This window comes from Toxorhynchites rutilus, chromosome 3 (assembly GCF_029784135.1).
Source record: "Toxorhynchites rutilus septentrionalis strain SRP chromosome 3, ASM2978413v1, whole genome shotgun sequence".
NCBI classification, from domain to species: domain Eukaryota; kingdom Metazoa; phylum Arthropoda; class Insecta; order Diptera; family Culicidae; genus Toxorhynchites; species Toxorhynchites rutilus.
Genome location: NC_073746.1, coordinates 72,773,253 through 72,800,434, shown reverse-complemented (window position 1 = coordinate 72,800,434; position 27,182 = coordinate 72,773,253). Strand labels below are relative to the sequence as shown.

Below are 27,182 nucleotides of genomic sequence, written 5' to 3'. Positions count from 1 at the left end.
AATTGCGTCATTGCATTGGTACTTAGTTGAAATTTCTTAGTTGAAGTTGAAACTTACGAAATAAATTCCTTTCACGAACAATCCCCCGGCCAGAACGGAAATCGAACCCGAACCACCCGAATGATGCTGTGTGCTGGAAACTTATTTACTATACTCTTAATAACTTGACAATACTTAGAGTATGTCACCCCATATCACACGATAAGCCCAGGATTTAACACGACGTAAAGCAACAACAAGCATCATTCAGCAGCTTGTCTTATTAATTGGCAAGTGTGTTATTTTTTTCAAAAAAGGCTAGCTAGTAGGCTTTAATTTGACATGCCGATCATCTGAAACGGTCCAGTAGGGATGTGAGGGTTTTTGGGTACGAGAAATGTTTCTATGATGGTATAACACCCTTTCCTCCTCTGGAAAGGAGAAGGGGTCCCATAAAAATAATGCACATATTTCAACCAAACATGGCAGTTGAATTTTTTTGGAAAACTCTGAAGGAAAATGGGAAAATTCGAAAAATTTAATTCGAATGTGTTCTACAATTACATATTAACGAGCGTTGTTAGTCCATTTGATGTTTGCGGTAACGAAATTGATCTTCGTTCGAAAGTGGAAATGGATTTTAATGTTATAAAACGCACTTTCATATCGTCTTCTATCAATATAAATAGAAATGGATCGCCGAATGTGTTGATAAAAGCAAAACTAGAGAAAGAATTGTCCGATTTAGGGCTGTCTTCATTCTATCATGTTTTCTGTATCAAACATTTGTTTCATGTAATCTAATATTACAATGTTATAATGTCGAGTTTTCGTAGAAGTACTGAAATTTTATAGTAAAAAATAATTTTAAAGGGTAGATTAGAAGATCAATCAATAAACAGTTCTGCTATTGGACCCATGATCGTGCGCTTAGTAGGAAAACGTGGATGTGAAAACGAAAAATAAATTTTGAGCGGGACGAAGTTTGCCGGGTCAGCTAGTATTCAATAAATTCGAAGACAATTTTGTTTGATGCTGCAAATCCTCAATATAACAATTGCTGCGAATCATTCTTCTAACGGTGATACACGGAACAACATTCCCATTAAACATCATTTGATGAATATCCCTAATTCTAACGTCGAATGCATCCGCTCCCACTACTCTCCACTCCTCGTTGGTCAGGTATTATGTAGAATCCAATATGCTAATCCAATCGCTGCCAGAACAAAGTCAAACTCACGGCAGCACAAATTGGTCATATTGATAATTGAAAACTAATTATTTCGAGCATTTGGCGGGCGCGGGAGATGCTGATTTGTAACGCTGTCGAGTGCTCTGGAAAAAGTCTGAATCCATTTCGCAGCTAGTATTGCAGCAATCATCCGCCGCTACAAACCATTCCAATACCGTTCGTCAACTTTTAATTCCGGTGAAACTTCGGGGGTGCAATGCAAAATTATTAGCATTTATCGGATTATGTCAATCATGGCAAACTAATACACGATTGACACGTTTCGGATACAGTTTTAAAGTGGTCCACTTGGTGCAGAGCATTCTACTATTAATAGATTATTGATCAGCATACGGACACACACACACACGAACACCAATACATCCCCGGGCAGGATGGACAGAGTAATTGCGAGAATATTTCGTCATGGGTCAATCATAACGGAAAATTGCCGCCGGTCCGGTCCACGTTGACACTCATTGGCAGAAAATATGCAATATCCTGCTCTAAATAACATGCGAGGTTGTGTACATGGAAATCGACTGTCCAGATGTACAGTCTGCGACGTGATGTGCTCTCTGGAGCGAAACTGTCTCAGTTGCTTTTAATCAGTTCAATGTGATTCGAGACATTACGCAATCCATTCCTTGCTCTATCGATGCACTATCGCCTTATCTAACTTCACCAACGAAAACAAATGTACGGATTCACACCTACGTAAAAGGGTCAACCTTTGTGCTATTTTTAATTCATGAAATGACAAAACAATAACATCTTCGTTAGCCACACCTGGTTGAGGCTGGTTGGTTTGCAGTTTGGCATCAATCTCCAAAGCGTAACATGAATTCGTGAAAAACTTCGATGTATTCACCTCTTGTTTCAGGTTTTCCCCTCATCACCACCCAGTCATCAACACCCATTACCACCAGGGCAGTATTGAAGCTTCCAGGAAAAAAGCCTATCAATCGCAAAGCTTTCAATCTCAATCGTTCTGCGATTAAGTCTAGACGTACCCACCGTTGTGTCGAATCGCACCCCAGCAGCAGCAAGTCTCGCGCATCGTGTGGTAGTAGTCAGCGGTGCCCGGAGCACAACAAAGGACCCGGGGGACATGCCAAGTGGATATCAATTTTTATCGATCGATCAAAAACGACGTGTACACGACTCGCGTGGGCAAGAGGAAACGGCGGCAACGCTTGAGCGCCTGCCAGCTGGCTTCTTGTTATCGGGTTCTGATTTCCGGACCGAACCAAAGGGAAGCATCCACGCGGGTGTTTGTGTGTGTATCGTCAGCTGGGTATTGTTTGCTCGGAGGCACGATTGGGATCGTATATCGCCCAATTTGGCCATGTTGTGGCAAACTCGCGCGGAGATGTTGCGCTCGCGACTGATGGGCATGAGTAATGATGAGAACGGTTCGTTGTCGCCAAGTTTCGTCCTGGCTTTTGGCGGAGGAACAGTGTGAAGTGTTCAGACTATGGCCACTTTTTTCGCATTTGGATAGGTGAGTGAACATTTTTCGCCCATGAAGGACGAGAGTTTTTTTTTATATAGCGCTGTACTGAAAGTCAATGCAAAAAAGAACAACGTGTTCTCTTGAAATCATGCCAGAAAGTATCGTATGCTCCAAATCAATAAAAACGACTTAATTTGAAAATGAGTTTACTTGTGGAAACTCATTCTTCTACCGCAGTTGTTGTCTGTCCCAACGCTGTTAAAAACTCAACAAAGCAACAATACTGAAACCAAAGTTTGCGATAGTTTTAAATTTTCCGAAAAATGCTATTCATCAAATAATCCCAGGCACATTGGACCGCTAAAAACAGTCGTCTTCAGGAAGACATTGGGCCTGATCACGAACGTCACTTCACGGTGAAAACGAAGTGAATTGTATACAACGATATTACGGCTGCCACCGCGTTTGTAGAATCCGGAAAAATCCGACGGATGAACGTCGTGACAACTCCGATGAACTCGGTGTTATTATGAATTCCACGATACTGTCACGTCAGGGAAAAAACAAGTATACTTGTCACTTGTGTTTTAGATGGTGAAAGCTAGTCACGCGGAATGGAGTAGGTTTAGTTTCGGATTTATTTAGCTTTTTTGCTAACATTTTAAATTTTGTCTTGCTTTTTAAGAAAAAAAGATGAACAAACAGCAATGTACTCGCTTGGTGTCATTTTGAGAACGATATCCTGACTTATCCAGAAGACGTAAATTTGTTTATTTGGATTCGATAAATGCGCTATGGGATGTAAATGAGGACTAAAAATGTAGCTCCCGTAGACCGATTGAAACATGGCGAAAGGTCTTATTTCGATTGTCCTAAATGAACAGAATGTTTTTGTTTCTATTTTAAAGATTAGACTAACAGAGAGTTACAGCCCCATAAAATGGCAATGGAGGCCACTGGACCAAAACGATCTTTATGATTGAATATGTATAATATTGATTTGTTGATATTTTGAATATAAAATAATGACTGTAATGTTTTTCCAACACTGCAGAGCTGGTTTTTGTAACTCAAACATTCGCAACTGGTGGACAAGACCCGAATCAGGACGATAGCTACATCGAATAAGGCCATTGATTTTTTGTTTTTACTTAATAGATATTTTCAATGATATTGTTTTGAAGACATACTTTGAATGAAAGAATTTTTAAGTTTCAAATAAGGAAAAAATGAATCTATCATTGCAAAGCTTTTAAATTAATAATTTTTAAATAATTCTCTGGTTCTTTTTCCATAATTTTGATATCCGTCTAAAGAAAATCTGAATCATTTTCTGCTTTTGGCAAATTCCTTGAAACTCATGAGATGTTTCATATGAAAATTATGCTTCTGACGACGTTACTGACCGGTTTCTGTTTAAATAATTATATCAAACCACATGTACCGTATATCAAGTTACACGGGAATGGAAAGGATAAGAGGATTAAACTTCAGAATCCCATATGGGAGTAGCTCAGATTATACTGATCATGAGATGAATAAATTCGGGTTCATTCTGAAATATATAAGATATAATTATTCATCAAAATTGTAGTAACGGTTCTTAAACAATGATTCTAACGTTGACCTATACTAAATACTTCTCACTGTTCAAACGAGTAAGACAGAGCTGAGTACAAGAGTCATGATAGTCATACTTTATCTCTAGAGTATTTTATAGAAAGAAGAAATAAAATTACATTCCCATATGTTCAACAACTATATTATTCAAGAGCAACCAAATATTCCTCCTCATCTATGAACCAGCATTTGATTCAACAAACAAACGCACCAAGCAGATGATTCATGGAATGAGTCCGAATAGTTGGATTGAAATACCGAATCATCGAGGTGTAATCACAAACTTGTCATTCTGAATAATACGTTCAACTAAATGGAATATTATCTCATACAATTATTAATTTTACCTACATAACGTTCAAACGTCCGAAAATATATAATACAACTGACATGTCTCTTATAAACGGGAATGAACTCTTTCACTTCACGAAGTTTATTTCTACACGCAACTGTCCGTGACAATAATGATATACACAAAAAGATTAAATGAAGTGTAAGTGACGTGAAAGCGTTTGTGACAGTGATGTTCGTGATCAGGCCCATTATCTTTTGTCATACTTGAGAATAATAAAATTTACAACAAAATATATGTGGCCAGTTGTGAACGATAATTGAACATATGAGTGCCAAATTTTTCCAACACAACGACCTGAAAAGATGCTCTCAAATTCATGTTTACTTATGAATTAAATCGTAGTTATATTTTTTTGAGAACATATGGTCAGACCGGACTAAGTAACATCGTTATGATTTTAAGTGAATTGAACTCAAAGTTTGAAGCTGTATGGTTTAAATAGCTTCCAATAATTCTCCCAAGCTGTTTTTCTGCAACTCTTAGTTACTGTTCAACAAGGTCGTGTTATTAATAGGAGTACCGGCAAGTTTCTTATTTTTTTCAAAAATTAATGCTTTATTCTGCAAAAATGGTTACAAATTTAATATTCAAAGTATTGCCCATCGCTAATCACAACTCTTTCCATATTTCTGGCAATTCACGGATCCCTTTGCGGAAATAATCGGCTGGTTTGTCGGCTAACCACGAATCGATCCAATGTTTGACTTGATCAAAATTGGAGATGTGCTGGTCAACCAGGCCATGTTGCATCGATCGAAAAAGGTAGTAATCGGACGGAGCAATGTCTGGACAATACGGCGGGTGGGATAGGACCCCCCCATTTCAGCGTTTCCAAGTATGTTTTGACCGGTTTCGCGACATGCGTCGGAGCATTGTCGTGCTGCAAAATAACTTTATCATATCTTTGCTCTTATTGTTGCCGTTTCTCCTTCAGTGTACGTCTCAAACGCATCAATTGTCGTCGGTAGAGGTCCCCCGTGATGGTTTCATTCGGTTTTAGCAGCAGTACACCACACCCAGCTGGTCCCACCAAATAGACAGCATAACCTTCTAATAATATTCCGCTTCTGGCCGTGAATATTCCGCACGGCCGTCGATGTTGATGCATGGTCGGGGTATCCATACGGCGTTTAGGATTGTCGTAATGGACCCACATTTCATCGCCAGTAAAAAATCGATGCAAAAAAAAACCTTTCTTTTATGCCATTGGAGCAGTTTGCACGTGAAAAAACGGCGTTCGATGTCTCCTGGCTTCAATTCATACGGCAACCAATGTCCTATCCATCGGACCATTCCCTTTACTTTTAAACGATCGGATATGGTTTGCTGAGCTACTCCAAGTGTATCTGCAAGTTCTTGTTGCGTTTGTGACGGATCTTGATCGAGTAAAGCCTCCTTCATCTTCAAACCTTTTTGGCGGTCTGGAACGTTCTTCGTCTTCCAAGTCAAAATCACCACTTTTAAACCGTGCAAACGTCTCTGATACTTTCGCTCAGTTTGAGCATGAACTTTCATCAAAACACACTTTCCGCAGCTTTTTTCTTCATATTAAAGTAATGAAGTAACACTCAACGCAAAAACACTTTCGCTAGTACTGAATTCGACATTATCGAACGGGCAAAACACTATGTTGTTTACGCTTCAACTTTTTGACATATACTGAAAAAGACAAGCAATGACAGTAGCTTTCCAACGAATGTCTGAACATTTGATTAACTGGAATAATAATCAAGTTACACCATTTTGTTGTAAAGAAACTTACAAAATAAGGACAATCAAGAAAGTTTTATGGGGGGTCTCCGTGGCCACATTGGTTGCGAACGAGTAAGCGATCGATCGTGAGTTCAAAACTCAGGGCCCTCATTGACCATCTTGGTGTCGAAATAAGATCGATTCTTCCATACAACTCTGCGAGAAACATCGCGCTGCTGTTCTATTAATAACACAAACTGGGGATAACTGGATAATGGAGAATCAGAAGGAATTCCGTTACGCTTGAATGGCTACTTTGTGATGTATCATATGCAATGGTATAGAAGGAATACTCTTACGTCGAAAAATGACAGATAACATGTGACATGTACACGATTAAAATTCGGCTCTGTTACAATGAGCCTTGAATAATCAAATGGGATGAAAAAAAAAGTTTTCCGGTTGGCTATGTGTATACACTATGCAGCAATTCCACATGGAATCAACAAATGACCAAACATGAGTATTTTTGATTGGAATGAAAGTTTTCATTCCGTTTGGGTTAGAAGAAATATGTGTTTTCCACAGCAATTGGGAATTTTTTGACTCAAGTGTAACTTTTGAAAAGGGCGCATTGATTTTAGTAAGAGAAATCTTTGGTAATTTATATCTCAAAAACTATGAGTCGTACCGGAATAGTGTCTTAGAAAGAGTTTTAGAATATTGATGTCAAAACGTGAAAAAACATACACTTGGGAAAAAAAATTAGTACTCTATTTTTTATTAACAAAAAAAACTTTAATTTGCAATATCTAAAATATATATATATTTTTTAATATTTTGTTTTCAATTTTGACATATAAAATGGAAGTCATGCAGAAAATTTAAAGTCCAAGATGGTAAAAATATTTTTGGCGAAATTTGTGGAAAATCGAATTTTTGTGGATTTTCGAAACTTCGAATTTTTAGTCACAAATTATGAATCATGATGTGATTAAAAATTAAAAAAAAACTCTATCAATCTCCTTCTAAATGCAACCATTCACGTGATATTTGAAAAAAAAAACATTTCTAATTTCTTGTCTTTTTTAATTAAAGTAGAAAAATGAAAAATGAGCACAAGAGGGTAAAACTATTTTTGACGAACTTTGTGGAATATCGATTTTTTATGAATTTTCGAAACTTTTTAAAGCTCTTTGTCAATATCCTTCTAAATGCAGCCATTCCCGAGATATTTAAAAAATATTTCTAATTTATTGTTTTTTTTATAGTAAACTAGCTGACCAAGCAACCCCCCGCCCCTCGCCCCCTAGAGAGGAGGGTGGAGTATCTAACCACCATAGCAGAATTTATTGAATCCTAAAACCTCTACATGCCACATTATTTCGTTTGCTTGCTTAATTCACGAGTAATGTAGATATTTGTGTTTCATTTGTATGGCAGCAGACTGTCAAAAATGGTGATTTCTAAAACCGGTCAAACCGTGATCATTTTTTGTACAAACCATGATCATTATTTCTCTTTGAGGGAAATCGTTAAAAAACATAAAAATTTGAATAATTTCAACGCCTTATGGTAGTATGGTACAACTAGAGACTTGGAGCTTTTCAGCAAACCCAAACTAGTATCGATTATATGTGATTTTCATGAAAAAAAAATCGATTTGCATTTACTAGTTGCGTAAAAACACCCTAAATTGGACAAACCAAGATCATTTACCCTACGAGGTTTTGTAACTTTAGAGAATGTAAATGAAAGCCTCTCATTCAACCTATAATTTTCGAGCATCAAACACTTTATTTTTGCAATTTAGGAAAAGAAAACAAAGTGTGATAAATTCCAAGGAACTTGCACAAATGAATGACAATACTTACCCTATCTGATATCCAAGATTTTATAGAATAAATGTTAGAAGTTCATTAAAGCCTAGCATGACCAAACTAGACGTTTGACAGTTTTGGATGTGATATCGTGAAATACAACAAGATATGAATGTATAGAATAAAAATTTATTTTATTTTAGAAATTGGTAGATTCGCAAGTAACGCCGCAAGTAAAATAAGTGCACAGTTTATTCCAAATCAGATTTTAGTAAGTACATGATATGAGAAGTATCAAAAATTCAGGTTATATCCAAGCTCCCCGTTATGATCAGTTGTGTGCCAATCTGCCGAGATTCACTCCAGTAGCTCCACTTAAAAGAAAAGATAAACACGAGAAATCTGTTTCAAAGTTACCATTTCTGCAAGCTCCTTGTGCTCCCTCGATGACCTTTCCGAACGTCAGTCACCCTCGATGCCTGAAACTACGCTCACTCGATCCTCGATCATCCCTCCACACCTAAGCCAGTCAGTTTTGCAAACAAATTACCTGTTCCTTCCGTTCATCGCGGGACAATACTTACAACGCAGATCGCCGGAGTGGTAATGACCCAGCAGAACTTCCACCAGGCCAACGGGTAGTATCCGATCATGTCCTTGATGCCATCGTAGAAACGATCCACACCGAAAGCCCACGAGATGGAGATGCACTCGAAGAACATCAGGAACAGCAGACAGAAACCGCTAACCGCGTACGAATCCAGGATTTGGAACACATACATACCGCCCTTTATGGGATGCAACAGAAGTCAGACGTCAATTTCATGGTTCAATGAGCGCCTGAGAGATTTACTAATTACCTCCGTGATACAGGTCAATCCAACCAAATAACTGATTGCGCACACTACGGCAATGAACAGCTCCTTGCGTTTTCTGAGCAGATGTGGCCACTCATCGATAACGGCGGTGATGAATCCTTCCATGGTACAGAACTGCGAGTCCAACCCAATGAGTAGCAACATGAAGAAGAACAAACAAGACCACAGTGGGGCACCCGGAAGCTGTAACACCGCTGAAGGATATGCCAAGAATGCCAAACCGGGACCGGATGCTGCTACTTCTGCTACTGGGCGTTGCTGTTCGTGAGCCATGAAACCGACAACTGAGAAAATGACAAAGCCGGCGAACATACTGGTACTCGAGTTAACGGTACACACAATCAAGGCATCTCTGTAATGAGTAACAGTGGATAAGTTAAACTGAATATCCAATATGTTCGGGAACAAACGCACTTGTAGACATTGTTGTTGAATTTGTTGTAGCTTCCAAGGGCCACCAGCGTTCCCAAACCGAGACCGTACGAGAAGAAGATCTGAGTCACAGCATCGATCCACACCTGAACGAGAGAAACTTATTTTAATAGATCTGTTCATCAAAGGTTAAAAATTATGTACCTCAGATTCCGACAGCTTCGACAAGTTGGGGCTGACGTAGAACTTAATGCCCTCGAATGCTCCTGGCAGGGTAATACCACGGATCAGCAGAATCGTCAGCAGGAAGTACGGGAACAGGGCAGTGAAGTACACAACCTTACCGGTCCATTTTACACCCTTCCAGATGCAGAAATAACACAGGATCCAAACCAACAGCAGAGTCCCGGCCAATTCCCAACGGATGGATCCAACCTCATCGATACCGCTCGAGATCATCAAAGTACGGCGTCTGAAATCAAAACATAAGTCAATCCTCAAATTGGCTGAATTAGAATTGTGACGCTTACTCCCAGAATTCCTTAACGGGGTCACTCATATCGCTCATCGATACGTTGTTGGAGTTGAGCGAACAGATCTTAGTAACTGTACTGTTGATGCCAATCGATTCCCAGCAAAGCAGATCCTTTCGATCGTAGGGATTCACGCAGTTTACCGAATTCCACGCATTATCGCACGAACGCCAGGGGACATCTGTGTTTCGGAAACTCTCGTGAGATCGTGAAATTTGAATGTTAGATGATTATGGTCGAAGGCTTACCTGATCGCAGGGACATGAAGAAATAGAAGATTGCCCACGCAAGAATGACAATGTAGTACACGTTCATCCAACAGGACATCACGGCTGCCGCATAACCAATACCTTTGTGGATAAAATTATAACGTGAATAATTGAGACCAAAGTATCCCAAGCGAACAAACGCCTACCTTTGAAGATGGGAGCAATCTTGAAAACACCCAGTCCACCGATGGTCAACATCTGTCCGAGGGCGAGCTCCATGAAGAACATCGGAATGCCCGCCAGGAACAGCGTCACGAAGTACGGTATCAGGAAGGCTCCGCCACCGTTCTTGTAGCAGAGGTAAGGGAAGCGCCACACATTGCCCAACCCGATGGCCAGGCCGACGACGGATAGTATAAAGTCCAGCTTCGAGCCCCACGAGCCGCGCTCCGGGAGCTCCCTCTTTTTAGCCACCTGTCGAGTAGATTTGAGATGAATGTTGAGTGTGAAGAACTTACTCCTAATGAGACAATGACATATTGTGCTGGGAGGACAAAAGCATTTCTATGATTTGAATGCTCGGACGAAATTTTATTTTTCTATATTCAATTCCACCTCCTTGCTTCTAGATTTATCTTCAAAGCTTAGTGTATACTTTGGAACTCGATTCATTTGATAAGCCCATTGAAATTTTAACTATTTGAATGATTGGTCTGGAATTTGAGTTCAATTTTCAGTTATTCTCGGAAATATTCCTTTGGAAACCTGCTCCTGCTTTATATATTTTTTGAATCTATTTTCCATATCGTACGTAATTAACAATGAAATAAATTAGTATGAAGTACATATTTCAGGAATATGATGACAGATGTCATCCATAAACATGGTAATGTTACCATGAAACACTACTCAGTAAAAGAAAAAAAATAAATTGTTGAATTTTATTGCAAAATCTCACGTTCAGGCGTGAGTACAATGCCCAAAATTAGTGCCAAATTTGAACTTTTGAGACACGTGAGCGCAATATAACAAAAAAAAAATGAAGAGATCTGCTCAGGGCGGAAAATATCAAAGCTGTCAAATGTCTTCCACCTTTCTCCTTCTAGTTTCCGTCCATGCCTTCTCTAGGATGGTTTAACCACATGATCAGAAAAAAGGCTCGCGGTAGGGTATATCTCCTTTTGTGCTTGTGTGGTGTTGTAACTCGAGCTACCAGCATTTGCTCTTGCTAGACATGTACGAGGGTCGTTTGAAGAGTCCGTACAACGTCAGATAGGTGGCACCACTGGCGCTTATAGAGCGTATGTTTGGTTAGTAGCATCTCTTGGAAGAACACACACCTGTTACTGCCAGATCGGTATGTTTCTCCGTGTTTGACACTCGTTCGAATCGAACTGGTAGAGTGATTTTCAGAAAATGAACGAAAAAGAATTTCATGTGTTGAATAAACATAACTTCATGGAAGACAGAACGCCTCGAAAGACTAATGAGATGCTTGATGAACATTATAGTAGCCTTTCACCGTCAATTTAAACAGTTTAACAGGTCTCAAAAATTTCTGAGTGGCACTATTCCAGAAATCATTGGTAAAATCCATGTTATGGCGATGGATGACAGAATAGTTTTTTTGGATCCTGTGTTATTTCTGGTATATAATATTTTGCATCAACATTTGGACATGACAAAGCTATAAGATCAGTGTCGCAATTTCTCGCGCCTTCCCAGAAAGGGAATCGTGTGAAGTGTTGCAAGATTCCAGAAGAATCCGGCAGGACGCCATTTTATCACTATGAATGAATTCTGGATACATCACGACACACCTAAGACCAAAAAATAATCTAATCAATGGGTTTCCAAGAGAAATTCCGTGCCAAAAAAGACGAAGTCCATTCCTTCGGCTGAAAAGATTGTGACAACTATCTTTTGGAATTCGCAAGGAACAATCCTCAAAAAAGTAAACCTTTTTCAAGCGAAAACCGAGCTGCAAGGAAAACGCCCACCATTGGCCAACAAAATAGTCGTGAACGCAAAAGTAACGGGAAAAGGTTCGATCTCGTTTCAAATCCCCCCTATTTTACAAATATGGCTTCTTCGGACTAATATTTATTCCCCAATTTGTGATTGCAGAAACGAATGACTATTTTTTAGTCTTGGTCAAATTCTATAATTCGGAAGAGATCAACAAACTAGAGCAGTGTCATTCGCAGTGGCAGTCAAATTGAATAAGCCTAAAAGGAGAAATTCTCGAAGACGTAGATGGCAGTAGATGGTAGATGCTCCATATTCTAAAATACCACATTGCAAACTTCTCTAGGCTCACATAGACAGAGTTGAGAAAATACGGTAAATAAGCGGATGGCACCGTTCATTTAGATTTTAACACGACCTGGAATCGAGTAAAGGATCCCGAAACATCGGATAACTACGAGCAGCAACTTCTTCGGAATTTCATATAACAATGGACATCTCTTAATATTCTTTTTTTTTTAGATACGATCATAGTAATCATGAAATTTCTTCTTCATTTCTATTTCATTAATTTTCCAATTTCGTAAAATATCTAATAAATATAAGCTAAATATAAGCTAAGCTATAGCCAAAAGAGAGAGTCGATGCAGAAAAATCGATGATGTCCCCTCCCCACCTTTTCATTTTGAGCCCCTCATATGATTCGATTATATACGATTTTGGACTTGATTACCATTTTGTTTCAAATTCCGAACAAAGCTTTGTTGGCCATTAAACAGTGTTTCATTACTCAGAATGGTTCTTTTTCGCGTGTGGTTTTTGGATCAATAGAGCCTTTTCTTTCATTTGTGAAAAACTAAAAATATTTTTGATTACATTTGTCTCAAATTCCGAACAACAAAAATGCTATTTAAAAAAATATAACTAGACCGGTACTAGACCGATTGAGATGATCGATAAATCAAATTAAATCCAATTAGCTAATCTTCTTTGGAAAAATACTATTATCCCAAAAATTTGGATTTTTTGCTTCGAAACTCCAAATTTTCTAACGCAAACATTTTATCGCTGGTTCTGACAGTCACTTTTTTGCAAATGCTTAGTAGTATAAGTTATAGACAGTATAGAAACCTGTAAATGATGGTCAAATGAAGCCTATACCACAAAGAATGTCAGGATTTTTATTATTCAATTTTTTCTAGCATTAAAGTTCAGTAAATTTACATTTCAAAATGAAGTGTTCGGAATTTGAGATAAAACGGTATATACAGTTTAACAAAAAATATTTTTATTTATTTCAAGTTACTTATTTCAAGAAAAAAATCATAATTTCAACGTTAGGGAAAAATTTGATTGTCGATTATAAGTACAGTGGACTAAAAATCGTGATTTTTGAAGATTTCGATTGAATTCTCGTTTGTTTAATACAATATTACAGCGAAATTAAGAAAGATAGAAGTTGTATGTCAAACAACAAATTATAGAGCGGTTGGAGAACTTTCGTTTGGTTGACAGAAACAATCTAGTTTATAATAAATTTTCGGGATATAATTAATATTAACACCTTCAAAACCATGTTTCTCACTTCCTAAATTTTATTTGAAAACAAAAAAATGGATGTTTCAAAAATATATCCTATACTACATTTTCTCATCTTTCAAACGGAATCAACAAAATTGTCTTGCGTAGAGTACTTTTCAATGTAGAGCTAGTTTGAGGCAGAGTCCGAAACAAAAAAAATTCTCTGGCTCTGTCATTGCATAGAAGGATTTTTTCATCAAATATGATCCTCTGTTACCTTCTGAGAGTTTCTGAATAAATTGTTTTTTTTTTATGTGAGAAAGGTGTTTTCTGACTTCAAGGGGATGAATCAAAAATTAAATTCTTCTTTTATATTAAAAAAACGAAAACTATATAAAACAAAATAAACAAAAATATAAATGTTTTGACTCGATTAAATACAGTGAAAAGAAATCGGAGACTATATAATCGAGTCCGCCCTGTATTTTTTTTTAGACAACAAAACATTTGAAGGCACTTGGCGATCATTGCAAAACCGTTCGAAGGCATTTTAAGTTGGCGAACGGTAGCTGATAAAATTTACAATCAAAAAAGCAGAATGACAAGATCTCATACCATAGGTAAACAAGAGCGAAATCAACAAACGAAAATAACAAGAGCCGAGTGGCATCTATAAGAAGAACAGAGATGATTCTAGGCTGCAGGCCTCCTAATCCATGGTGGGATAGTCAGTGTTCCAAGCTTTTTGTAGAAAAATCATCGAAATCATTTAAAGCTTTTCGGAAACGTAGAACCATTTACAATTTTCAAACGTATTTAGCCCTTGAATATTAATTTAAAAACTTGATCAAAGGAAAAAAAATCTTCTGATTGGCGAAATTTCGTGGGAGATTTGTCACGAGAAACGTTAATGAAAAAAGTATGGAAAATGGCATGAAACATAAGAAATCGCTCTTCAACGAATGGAAGCAATAAATATTCACATCGATGGATTTTGAATTTTGCACGAAAGGTTTGTCGCGACTCCGTTCTTGTAACAGTTCTTCTCTAGGATCAGATAATTTTTAGTTCAATTTGTTAAAAAAGCTCCCTGATGTGGCGAAACATCTGTTGTTCTTGTTGAATTTATTTAACACGTTGAGTGCCACGGTTTTGAGGCCAACGTTTCTTATCGTAGTGGAATATATTTTTGTTCGAAAGGGAAAGCTTATATGCTTATATTAGTTACCTTTATTACCATATGTTATATTACACGATCTCACATCTTTTACATGAGCCCTGGGGGAGGCCCATGTAAGGCTACGTAAGCGATATTGACAACTGATTTACACAAAATTGCAGCCTGAGACAATTTGCAGATGATGGGGTGGTGTCAAAACTTAATTGGGAGACCCCGACCAACTGACCAACAACCGTAATAGTGCGAATGGCCAAAAATGGTGGTTTCAACTAGCTTCAATATGTTTCATTGGTTTATGCAGATATTCATATAAAAAATAGAACATTAGAATCGATATTATAAATGGCAAACTAGTAAACGAATAATATTTCCATTCACAGTAAGATGTTTCGTTCAGTGATTGTGGGGGTAGTGAACATACTCTCTGAACTGTAACAATATAATATACCGTTATTTTCAAAATATTTTATTCGCAAATTTTCCGAAAGTTAGCACTTTTTAACTACTTTTGTGTCAATCCATCTACCACCAGTGATGGACAACACGATTCCATCTTTTAATTCAATTCAATTAATTCAATCTCGAGTTGATAGAAGCCACGGAAGAAACAATAAAAATAGTTTTTGTGCATATAAAGCTGTGTTTTGAATTCTACGAATGAATTTCCATTTCTATTCAACTAAGACGGCTATTTGGATACTTTGTAAGTAATTTTGTTTTCAACTTATGAACATTTCAATAGTTTCAGTTTTGCCAAATGCTAATAGGGAAGTGGGGGCATAGTGGTCACCCTAAGGAATATGCCCATTTCCAGCGTCCACATACCGATTCAATTCCCGTTTCTCGATGAATATTGTAGTTCAACTCATTGTTCTTCAAGATAGCAAACGGCTTTAAATATAAAAATTCAAATCAGCGCACTTTTCATCATAAGAACAAAAGTTGAAAAATCGAACTTTTTTTTGCTTGGAGGTAAAGTGGTCACTCACACATATGAAGCTAAATGGGATAAATTTATGCGTTTTTTTTCGTCCAAATTTGTTCAAATCATACATGATATTGTAGCTACATGTATGAAATAAGCTTGGCCTATTCACCTAGAGTCTCAATTTAAATTTTCTCTTGCATACAAAAACGTAGTAAGAAACACATAACGTTCCGCATAATGAGGCTTCGTTTAGTGAGAGTCGCATATTTATCCAGGGTCAACGCCACAAAAGGATCTTCTTCAAGAGCAGAATGTAATGCGGTATATCAACTTTAGTAAACATAACGATGTAAGTTGTTATTCACCTATGACCACTTTGCCCCCAAACATCAAAGTAATTTCTATGCTAACTAATCGCTGAGATTAAATGAAATATCTGTTCACCTCTCCTATAATATGTTAACAGTCGTCCAAACTGATGATTTGTCCAATATATCAGTTTGAATAAACTAAATTTCACGAGAAATTCCATATATACCATGCGCACAGAACTACGGCCGAATGGCTATCGAGAGAGCAATTTCTGTTTCTATTTATATTTTGATATCCGACAGCTCTACTGATGTATAGGGTGACTCAAAAGTCATTAAATTATTCAAACATAAGGTGACTATCAATATGGCATTCATAGTTAATAGTTATACTACCAAACAAGCAGGTGACCACTTTGCCCCCCATGACCAATTTGACCCCACTACCCCTAGCCTTTTCATACCTTTTTTCTACAATTCGCTTCAGAACTCGGCGCTTTGAGTTTTGAAGGAGGAAAAAGATCAGTCGGAGCCATACCAGATGAATACGGTGGTTCATTGATGAGTTTTTGGTCAGATTCGTTCACAATGATATCCTTGTGAGATGGTATATCATCGTAGTGTAAATTCGATAAATTTTCTTCCTAGTACACCACACTGCTTTGACACGTTCATCGCCTCGTCATCCAGATACAGGTGACACTTTTCGCTTTCTGATTGGATAAGAATTTTGAAGGGAATTTGATGGAATAGGCTCCTAAATATAAATTTAGAATGCGTTAAATCATAAAAATCATAAATCATAAAAATCAAAAAAAAAATCATAAAATCAAAAACATTGAAATATCATTTTTATACTATACTTTTTATTAATTTATATATGAGATGATTTTTCCTCTTGTTTCTTGCGAAACCCACACGGATGATATTGGCATTGTTGCCATTGTTCGTTGTCAATGACACACCTCTTCGAAAAAAAATATTACTAGATCATGTAAAAGTTGTCTACATGTCTGAATGTCGGACGTCTTCGGCTAGGCTAACATACTTTCTGCCGCTAGTATCTCATCTAGGTATATCTTCGCGGAGCTTACGGAGTTTACTCTTCGGTGGAGCGCAGCTTGAACAATTTCGTGCCGTATTTATTCCTTATCATTGTTTTTCGCTTGTCTCTATGGTTATTCCCTTGCTAACGACAGTGGAATTTGGACCTCGCAAGAAACTCAGCCGAATTGCGATTGGCAACGAGCGTGCTGATAAAAAAAAACCAACATCACCTTTAATGTTTTTTTAGCTCAGTTAAAAACGATATTCTGAAGGTTTTGCACTGGTTTGTATGTTAAACTAGTGAGCCCATGTCTCATCGCTAATAAAAAGGCGATTTTACATAAACCGGAATTGACTAAGCAACCGAAAAATGTATTTCATGTCCAAAAAATCGTGTAAAATGGTCGGCTATATTTCTCGGACATAAAAAAACAACTCTCAGTTAGACCAGTCATCATTTTCTTCAGTTTTTAAATCTTAAATGGCTGACCAGTAGGGTGGCAATGGATGTATGGAAAAAAAAATCATCATCGAATTTCAAAACCCGACCATGTACATTTTGTTTATTGGCCCAAAAAAATGACCTGTGCAAAATTTCAGCTCAATCGGACATGATTTAGGGGTGCCTCAAAGCGCTCAAAATTTTGATTTCTTTATCCTCGGAAATCTTCCAATCGATTCTTTTTTCGATACCAAATGACTTGATTTTTTGGTCACTCAGGCCACTCAATTATTTTGCGAGATAACATCAGATCTCGACGTTTTATGCATTTTTAAGTCATTTGGCCACGAAAAAAAACGACTTTCTAAATTTCCTTCACTCCCCCCTTGGAAGATTCAAGGATAATCAAGGATAAAAAAATCCAAATTTTGAGCACTTTGAGGCACCCCTGTATTATGTCCGAGTGAGCTGAAATTTTGCACAGGTCATTTTTATGGCTCAATAAACAAAATGTACATGATTGGTTCTTTAAATTCGATAATTATTTTATTTCTATACCTTCATTGTCTCTCAGGCTAAGTCCCGAAAGGTCGATTTCTGCCAAAATTTTGTTTTCGAGATGACACCAGATCTCGACGTTTTGTGCATTTTTAAGTCAATTGGCATCGAAAAAAAATCTATTTTCTAAATTTCCTTTACTCCCCCCTTGGAAGATTTTTGAGGATAAAAAATCAAAATTTTGACACCCCTAAATCATGTCTGATTGAGCTGAAATTTTGCACAGGTCATTTTTTTGGGCCAATAAACAAAATGTACATGGTCGGTTTTTGTAATTATGTAACATTTTCAGTGATTCCACAAATAACAATTCTATTTGCAATACAAAATTTAGAATCAATCAATCAAAAATCATAAAATACACTTGACAGGACCTGACAAAATCGAACACTACAAACATTTAAAAATGACAGATCGCGTCTGTTCAGAAGATAGTTATGCCAAATCAGCGATAAAAAGGATTTTGATCATTCGTATGAGTAGGCGTTTTGAACAATCAATCCAACAATACATAATGAATGGAAGAATAGGGACACGTTTGTTATGCCGAAAAGTTCACTGATTGAAGTATAGCAATTGCAGATAATAACGAGCCAAAATATTAACCCTTTGCAATCGAGCGGCGCCTGGCTTCGAGCTACGAACTAGGATGCTATGACCTCCTGCACCTCTCATTACAGAGTGTAATATTTATTGAAGTTTGATGTTCTTGACATAAACATAAATAACCAGGTGAAATTTTATTGACGCAAGCTCAAGCCTCAAATACAAAGGGTGCAGCAATGTGACATAAATATAGATAGTGGAAACTTTGAAGTATACGTTTCAAAAAATGACTCGGGAATTTTACTCACTCTAACCTTTTTAAAATGAATAAAGGGTGTGCCACATCAAATTGCATCACGGAAAAAACGCTGTAGAAATTTAATTTTTAGGAATTATATCTTCAGCTTTCGCTTATAATCAGATAAGAGTGTATAGATCACGTTGGCCATGCTTCACTGTCAATTTTTTGTAAATTTGGAAAAATGTCGTCGAACGAAAAAGAGCGTCGTGAATTAATCCTGCGCACTCATTTCGAGAATCCAGAGTTGTCACATCGGGACATCGGTAAGATGCTGGGAATCGTCCAATCCACGGTCAGCAGAGTACTAAAACGATACTTCGAGAACCTAACCATCGACCGGAAGGTGAAGAACGGCAAAAATGGATGCTCCGTCAGTGAAAAAGATCACAAGCGCGTAGTTAAGCAGTTTAGACGTGATCCGAGAAGTTCGGTCCGGGATGTCGCCAATAAGCTGAATTTGTCAAGTTCATTCGTCCAGCGGACCAAGCAGCGGGAGGGCCTGCGTACATACAAGGTTCAGAATGCTCCTAACCGCGACGAAAGGCAAAACATGGTAGGGAAGACGCGAGCCCGGAAGCTGTACACCGAAATGCTGACGAAGCCGCATTGCCTGGTAATGGACGACGAAACCTACGTCAAAGCGGACTTTCGTCAGCTGCCGGGCCTGTTGTTCTTCTCCGCAGAGGACAAATTCAGCGTTCCGGAGGAGATTCGCAAGCAGAAACTATCCAAGTTTGCCAAAAAGTACATGGTGTGGCAAGCGATCTGCTCTTGCGGAAAGCGGAGCGCCCCCTTCGTGATGACCGGCACGGTAAACGGGCAGGTTTACCTTAGGGAGTGCCTACAGAAGCGCTTACTACCACTATTGAAGCAGCACGAGGGCCCGACCATCTTCTGGCCGGATCTCGCTTCGTGCCACTATTCAAAGGACGTGTTGGAATGGTACGAAGCCAACGGGGTCACCTTCGTGCCAAAGGAAATGAACCCGCCCAACGCGCCGGAGCTTCACCCAATAGAGAAATATTGGGCGATTATGAAGCAGGCCCTCCGGAAAAACCCAAAAGTTGTCAAATCGGAGGCGGACTTCAATAGAAAATGGATTTCTGTTAAAAAAAAACTACAACCTGACGTTGTACAGAACCTTATGGACGGGGTAAAGAGGAAGGTGCGAGCATACGGGCTTGGGCTCGAAGTATGAATAAAAAGAAAATGCCAAAAGTTGTTTAATAGTTTTTATTTTACTGTCTAAAATTTTCAAAAGGATCGGTCTAATGGGCGAATTTCTACAGCGTTTTTTCCGTGATGCAATTTGATGTGACACACCCTTTAAAACAAAAACAACGTATCCAACTAACCTTAGTTTGCGTCATTTCAACCACTTGTTGGTGCTGCTGCGGTTGGGAACTGCAGTCCGTCGTAATCTGCTCGCAAGCTCTCGGCTTCAGTAGGTTAAGCTCAATGATCGGTGCTGCTGTCGTTACGTCCCGCTCTTCGATCTGGCCAACAGCATCCAGCGAATTATCCAAACATTCAACAGTGGCCGACGGAGCACTGTCTGTCATATTATGGTGCTACTCCCGGATGGAGGATGGAACTTCGCTGGCTGCTGCACTGCTCGGCCGAATGATGTTCCTCGGAAGCACTCTGGAAGGAAGTAAGGGGCGATCGATGCGTTGGGCAAATCGCAACCACCGAAGAAGACGAGCTGTGGGAAAATGCTTCAGTGAATAGAAAAAAAACACATGAAAAGAAAAGTATGTAAGTAACTTGGCACAAGTGGGAGAAGTTATTCATGGGAGTCATATTATAATGCGTGTTGTTGTCGACGTAGCTGCAAGTGTGAAATCTGATCGGGTGGCCTTGTGGAATCTGAAAAGATAAGGGCAGAAAACGTTAAACGTTCCAATCCTCAGAGGCATCTGAAAAAGAAAGAAAAGACGCGTTAGTGAGAAGTGTCATTACATAATCTTTTACGCAACTTGATGGGTCTGGTGATCTTGATCAATCCCAGTCGACCTGTGAATCTGAGTGTATCGGAGACAGAGTTCCAAGCGGAATCACTTACCGGACTAAGTTGGAATTGTAATAGAGATTTCGATGAAAGTTATAATAAATTGTGTTTAGAATTATTATGCTTTCGACAGGATTTACTCCGATTTATCAAGCAAATGTAATCTCCGCGGTTGTTTCTACTTACTTTGTCCCAGACCAAAATCTACCTCTTCTCTCAGACAACATGAAAGGTGCCCAAGTCATGGTTTCATGCTGCAGCGTATTTTTTTCCCATCTCACGGAACCAATCTGCAGCTATCATTTGTCATCCCTTCAAAAGGATTAAGTTGTTGTATATTAAAAACCAGCAAACCATCCCATTTCGTGTGCTTTTTTTTCCAGCACTTCTAGTTTACATTCACACGTCCACCACAACAAGGGTTTCGCCAGCTTACCACCCCCGTTTTGGGAGGCTGTTTGTTGCCCATTTTGACAAGTCATCACGAGGAATTAAAACGGTAATACTTCAGAGCTGTCCACGAGACCCATCCCAAGCGTCCTTGCTTCCATTTGTCGGCTCATGAACAACGGTAACTCGCCCACCCAGCTCATTTAGTAGTAATCATCACCAGCCATCCCAGGAGCAACAACTACTCTCTCCGCCGGTTCCATCATTATCAAGCACCACAGAAAAACAAAGAAGCATTCAAAATAGCCCGGAGAGGATAAGTTTTTAATTTCTGATATTCTATGAATTCTTTTGTGTTGTGAAAACTCCCTTATTTTTGCCTGTAACGGCACTATTCCTGTCCCCCCCTGCGCAGCACATTGTCGTTGCATAACGCTGGAAAAATGCTCTCATCTGCTAAGATCGGTTGGTGGGACAGGAAGATGAAATCCACAAAGCTTTCGGAGACACGGAGCCACGGGTAGTTTCTCTAGCTACTCGCGAGGCTAGCTGCAGTCGTACTTATACATAAGCATGCATTCCCGGGACGACCGCTTCACGGATCACTCCAACAGTAAGCGCAGCAACATAAATCCGGTTGTGTAGTGAGATTTCTGACTATTATCGCGATTATTCGCTTATTATTTTGTGCCTCGTTTTGCACACACGCTTTTTAATACGCGGAACGCCAATCCTCCCCCGAGTTCCGCCGCGGTATGGATCATCGTCATCACTCATCTATCGACTGTTCCTCGTTTCGCAGGACACCCCCAGCGTCTCGAAGGATCTAAGTAAGGCATTCTATTCCGATAATTGTAAGGGTAATGGTGTTTTATTATTTTCGCTCTATCTCACAGCCGCGCCGATTTGTGCGTTCGTTCATTCCCTCTTCAGGATGAGACGGGGACATTTTATATTCGCATTTCATCCGCTTTGGGATGAGATCCTATAAGGGGAATGCGAGACAGTGGTGCTAGTGATACAAGAAAATAATCTGTAATCATATTTATCTTGTCAAATCATTGTAAGCAAATTTTAATATTGAGGTGTTTTTCTTGTATGACATTTTCGTTTGTCGAAAGATTGCTTTATGATTTCATGTGTATTTTGTCTCAAAATATCACCATGTTTCTTCCCATAAAAATTACATTCAATGTATTTTGTTTACCGACCCACATATACTTCGTCTGCCGTTTCACCAGGGGATGGTAACTTCAAGCAAAAAATGGGGACTGATTCGAGATTGCTTTTATGTAAACAGTAAACTTTTTTTACACTTTAAAAATTGCACTGACAACTGAATAATATTGTCAATTTGTGCGAGATGCGTGAATACAACTGGGAATAAATATTGTTTATATATACAGTAAGTTATATCTATTACTGCCCAGCAAACATTAAATCGTATAACCTGCGTATATACAGCATTTTATATCCCATAATTGCGCGATATGATGCGCCTTCTTCTTGAATGGCACTGACGTTCTCAGTGGAACTTTGGCCTTCTGAACGTAAGTATTACTTGCGTTCATTTTATTAGTAGTAATTAGCTGAGATTTCTTGAGCCAAATAACACGCCTTGAATGTATTCCGAGGGGCAAGCTCTAGAATACGCGTGACCACAGTGCAAGTCGGAAGAAATTTCTTTGGCGAAAAATCCCCCGGCCAGAACGGGACTCGAACCCGAACCCCCGGCATGATAATGTGGGACGCTAACCACTCGGCCACGGGGGCATGATGCGCCAAACTGACATATAAATGCCAAAGTGGAGCTGATATACATACTTAATGTCTGCTTGCGAATTGGTTTGGATGAATATACAAATTGTAAATGCATCTAGTACGACTATTGTCATGCGTATATAAGAATTACTCGGACAACCAAAAAAACGAATGGCGGAAAATGTTCGTGATAATTATAATAATTATTATTAATTTTTGTAAATACATGCATGTTTGGAATATTACGTTAAAAATTATTTTTGAGTCCGAATATTCCCGGTTTCAAAAAAAGTGAAAGTTAAAGTTGCTTTATGTTAACTTTTCAGAACGAACAGTGACAAAAATAAATTAGTTCAACTTCGTCATTCAGTTGCACTTGACTCAAAACTGTAAACATAAGATTATGAACTAGACAAACCAAGCTGCCAAGCAATGCAACCTAGCAAACATTAAATCGTATAACTATCGTATATAGAGCATCGAATATCCGATATTTTGGGCGGTATATGATGCGCCCAAATAGCATATACAGTAAGTTACCTCTAACTCGACATACCGAGACACTACTCAGTGTTGCATTAGAGGTGATTGTGACCTGTAATTGGACATTCACGATGACTTACAGATCAAAATCGCCTCCAATGCGACACTGAGTGGTGCCTCGACATGTCGCATTAAATGTAAATTACCTTTATAAACATTTATGTTTGTACAAATTGGAATTAGTCAATTGACTTCTAGGGATACAAGTGTTTGATATGAGTGGTGGTGATGAATATAAAATTGTTCCGATGGGATTTGAACTCCGGTTGTTTGGATTATCATGCCGCAGCTATCTCGCACGGCTACCTGAAATATGATTCTAGGGCAGTTAAAGCTCTTACATATGATACAAAAGAGTTGTAATCGGATACGTCATTCCTGATTGTCGATTGTGTTTTAGCGGAAATATCACAAAATTTATATTAGGCTGTCAAAAAAGTCCTGCGGTATTTCCGCGAGGTGTCGTTGTAAGCGCGTAGTTGTAGTTGTATTAATTGTATCGAGTCATACTATAGCTTGTTGGAAAGGTATTTTTGCGCGCTATAATATAGTCCTTGACAATGTTTTGTTTGATTAAGTCGTTCGTAAGTTGTAGTGTCGCAAATATGGAGCAAAATAAAGTGAAAATCCGACATATTTTACAGTACTACTATGACAAAGGCAAAAATGCATCTCAAGCTGCCAATAAAATTTGTGCAGTTTATGGACCCGATACACATTCCATTTTCCAGAAGTTAGCCACAAAAGAGGCCTGTGAAAATTGGCTATCCGAGTTTTTTGCCAATAAGGAAGCGAGCTTCTATAACAGGAGTATTATGAAGTTGGCATCTCGTTGGGAACAAGTCATCGAACAAAACGGCGCATATTTGACTTAAAACAGATGATTGTAACTAATTTTATAAACAAATGAAAATTCAAAAAAAATACTGCAGGACTTTTTTGACAGCCAAATATAGTAATGGTTAAATAAAGTTCAGTACTACATGTTTCGAGTAATCAAATAACAGTAAGCAAAAAATTTCATTCATACATAGTAATATATTCATATTACTACCTGCCAGGTAAAACTGCAACGAAGGCGACCGAAAAAAATCGTGTAGTTTATTGACCCGATACTGTAACGATTCGCACAACACTGCGTTGGTTTGATCGATTTCGTTCTGGTGTAGTGGCTGTCGAAGATACACCCCGTACTGGTAGGCCAATCGTCGTGGAAACCGATAAAATCGTTGAAATCATCCATGTAGACCGGCATGTGAGCACTCGCTCGATTGACCAGGAACTGGGTATAGACCATAAAACCGTTTGGGACCATTTGCAGAAGATTGGATTCCAAAAAAAGCTGGATGTATGGGTACCACACGAGTTGACGCAAAAAAATCTTTTAGACCGAATCAACGCCTGCGATGCACTGCTGAAACGGAACGAACTCGACCCATTTATGAAGAAGATGGTAACTGGTGATGAAAAGTGGATCACGTACGACAACCTAAAGCGAAAAAAGTCGTGGTCGAAGCGCGGTGAGCCGGCCCAAATCATCGCCAAGCCCGGATTGACGACCAGGAAGGTTTTGATGTGTGTTTGGTGGAATTGGAAGGAAATCATCCACTATGAGCTGCTCAACTATGGCCAGACCCTCAACTCGGTTCTCTACTGTGATCAACTTGACCGTTGGAAGCAGGCGATTGACCAGAAGCGGCTAGAAATGAACAATAGGAATGGTGTTGTTTTCCACCAGGACAACGCTCGGCCTCACATATCTTTGATGACCCGCCAGAAGCTACGGGACCTCGGATGGGATGTCCTATTGCATCCACCGTATAGTCCGGACCTGGCTCCAAGTGATTATCATCTCTTCCGGTCCATGCAAAACGCTGTTGGTGATACTAAGTTGGCCTCAAAAGAGGCTTGCGAAGACTGGCTGTCTGAGTTTTTTGCAAATAAGAAGGTGGTTTTTATAAGGGGGGATAATGAAGTTGCCTTCTAAATGGCAACAAGTTTGCGAACAAAACGGCGCATATTTGACTTAAATTGGATAATTTTAAGTATGTTAAATAAAGCATCAAATTTCGATCAGAAATACGACATTTCTTTTTCCCCAAGCCTATATGATGTTATATAAACGATAATTATACGATTTAATTTTTGCTGGGATGTATGTATATCGCCTCCACATTTGCATGTATGGGCTGGCTAAACGCATCATATACATGCAATTTATATTAGTCATACTTGTACCTTTGTGAATAGGCGATAGGCGATAGCGTCGAACGGTAGCCCGGTGCTACGTGGCCCAAAGGTGCAAATTGAATCGGGAGGTCGGAGCACCGGTCAAACGGTGAAGCAGTACCTGGCCAGAATGTTCATTCTTAGGTGGAAGCGTTACACGAGGTCAGCTGTGTCTGAGCAACAGGCAACCACCTAGAATGAGCCACTGGAGATGCTGAAGAAAAACATCTAACGACGACGTCGTGATCATAATGAATGACGAGCCCTACTTGACGCTGGCCGGCAACAAACGGCAGGGGACCAGGTCCTTCATGTACCCCACCAAAAAGGTAAGCTTCTGTGGCTGACGATCAGTGAGAAGGTAATGTTCAAGCCGCTGTTCCTTCCTTTGGGGCTTGCAATGAACAGGGAGATATACAGTTCAAAGAACCTGTCAGAAGCATCCACTTCATCAAGAAGTTTCTCGCGAAGTAGGGTGTGATATTTTGACCGGACCTGGCCAAGGTCCATTATGCCAAGAAATCATTGGAGAAGATGACCCGTCTGAAGATGAACGTTGTACCGAAGAACGCCAACTCTCCCAACTTCAACGAGCTACGGCCGGTAAAAATTGCTTGGACGAATTTTCAACGGAGGATCTATTCCAATAATTGTGTGACCAAAACGGTGAAACTTCGTCAAGGCCACGAAAGAGCATCACTCTTTTAATCGGTCATGGCTAAGTTTTCAACCAATTACTATAAGGTCACCCGGCAAGGTGTCCAGGGAATGTTGTAGAAGCCTCAATAAACGTAGGATTTAAGGAAAATGTTGTGCATTGAGTTATCTTTTGTAGTTTTTTTTCATCACCATATGGAGGCGATATGGTGGCAACTACCCAAAATAAAATTTCCATTATCATAATACCTAAAGGGTGTGTCACATCAAATTGCATCACGGAAAAAACGCTGTAGAAATTCGCCCAGTAGACCGATCCTTTTGAAAATTTTAGACAGTAAAATAAAAACTATTAAACAACTTTTGGCATTTTCTTTTTATTCATACTTCGAGCCCAAGCTCGTATGGTCGCACCTAAGGTTCTGTACAACGTCAGGTTGTAGTTTTTTTTGAACAGAAATCCATTTTCTCTTGAAGTCCGCCTCCGATTTGACAACTTTTGGGTTCTTCCGGAGGGCCTGCTTCATAATCGCCCAATATTTCTCTATTGGGCGAAGCTCCGGCGCGTTGGGCGGGTTCATTTCCTTTGGCACGAAGGTGACCCCGTTGGCTTCGTACCATTCCAACACGTCCTTTGAATA

The 27,182-nt window shown here is 39.0% G+C and overlaps 1 protein-coding gene across 1 annotated transcript; it reads right to left on the bottom strand.

Moving 5' to 3' along the window:
• Window positions 1–8,371: 8,371 nt before the first annotated feature.
• LOC129774804 (sodium- and chloride-dependent GABA transporter 1-like) lies at window positions 8,372–20,692 on the bottom strand. Its single transcript, XM_055778768.1, has 8 exons — window positions 20,306–20,692; window positions 10,355–10,622; window positions 10,188–10,289; window positions 9,937–10,120; window positions 9,611–9,878; window positions 9,449–9,552; window positions 9,017–9,386; window positions 8,372–8,944 (listed from the first exon to the last, which is right to left on the bottom strand). Exons 1-8 carry the CDS (start codon window positions 20,510–20,512, stop codon window positions 8,720–8,722), a joined length of 1,728 nt encoding a protein of 575 aa, XP_055634743.1. The 5' UTR covers window positions 20,513–20,692; the 3' UTR covers window positions 8,372–8,719.
• Window positions 20,693–27,182: the final 6,490 nt, after the last annotated feature.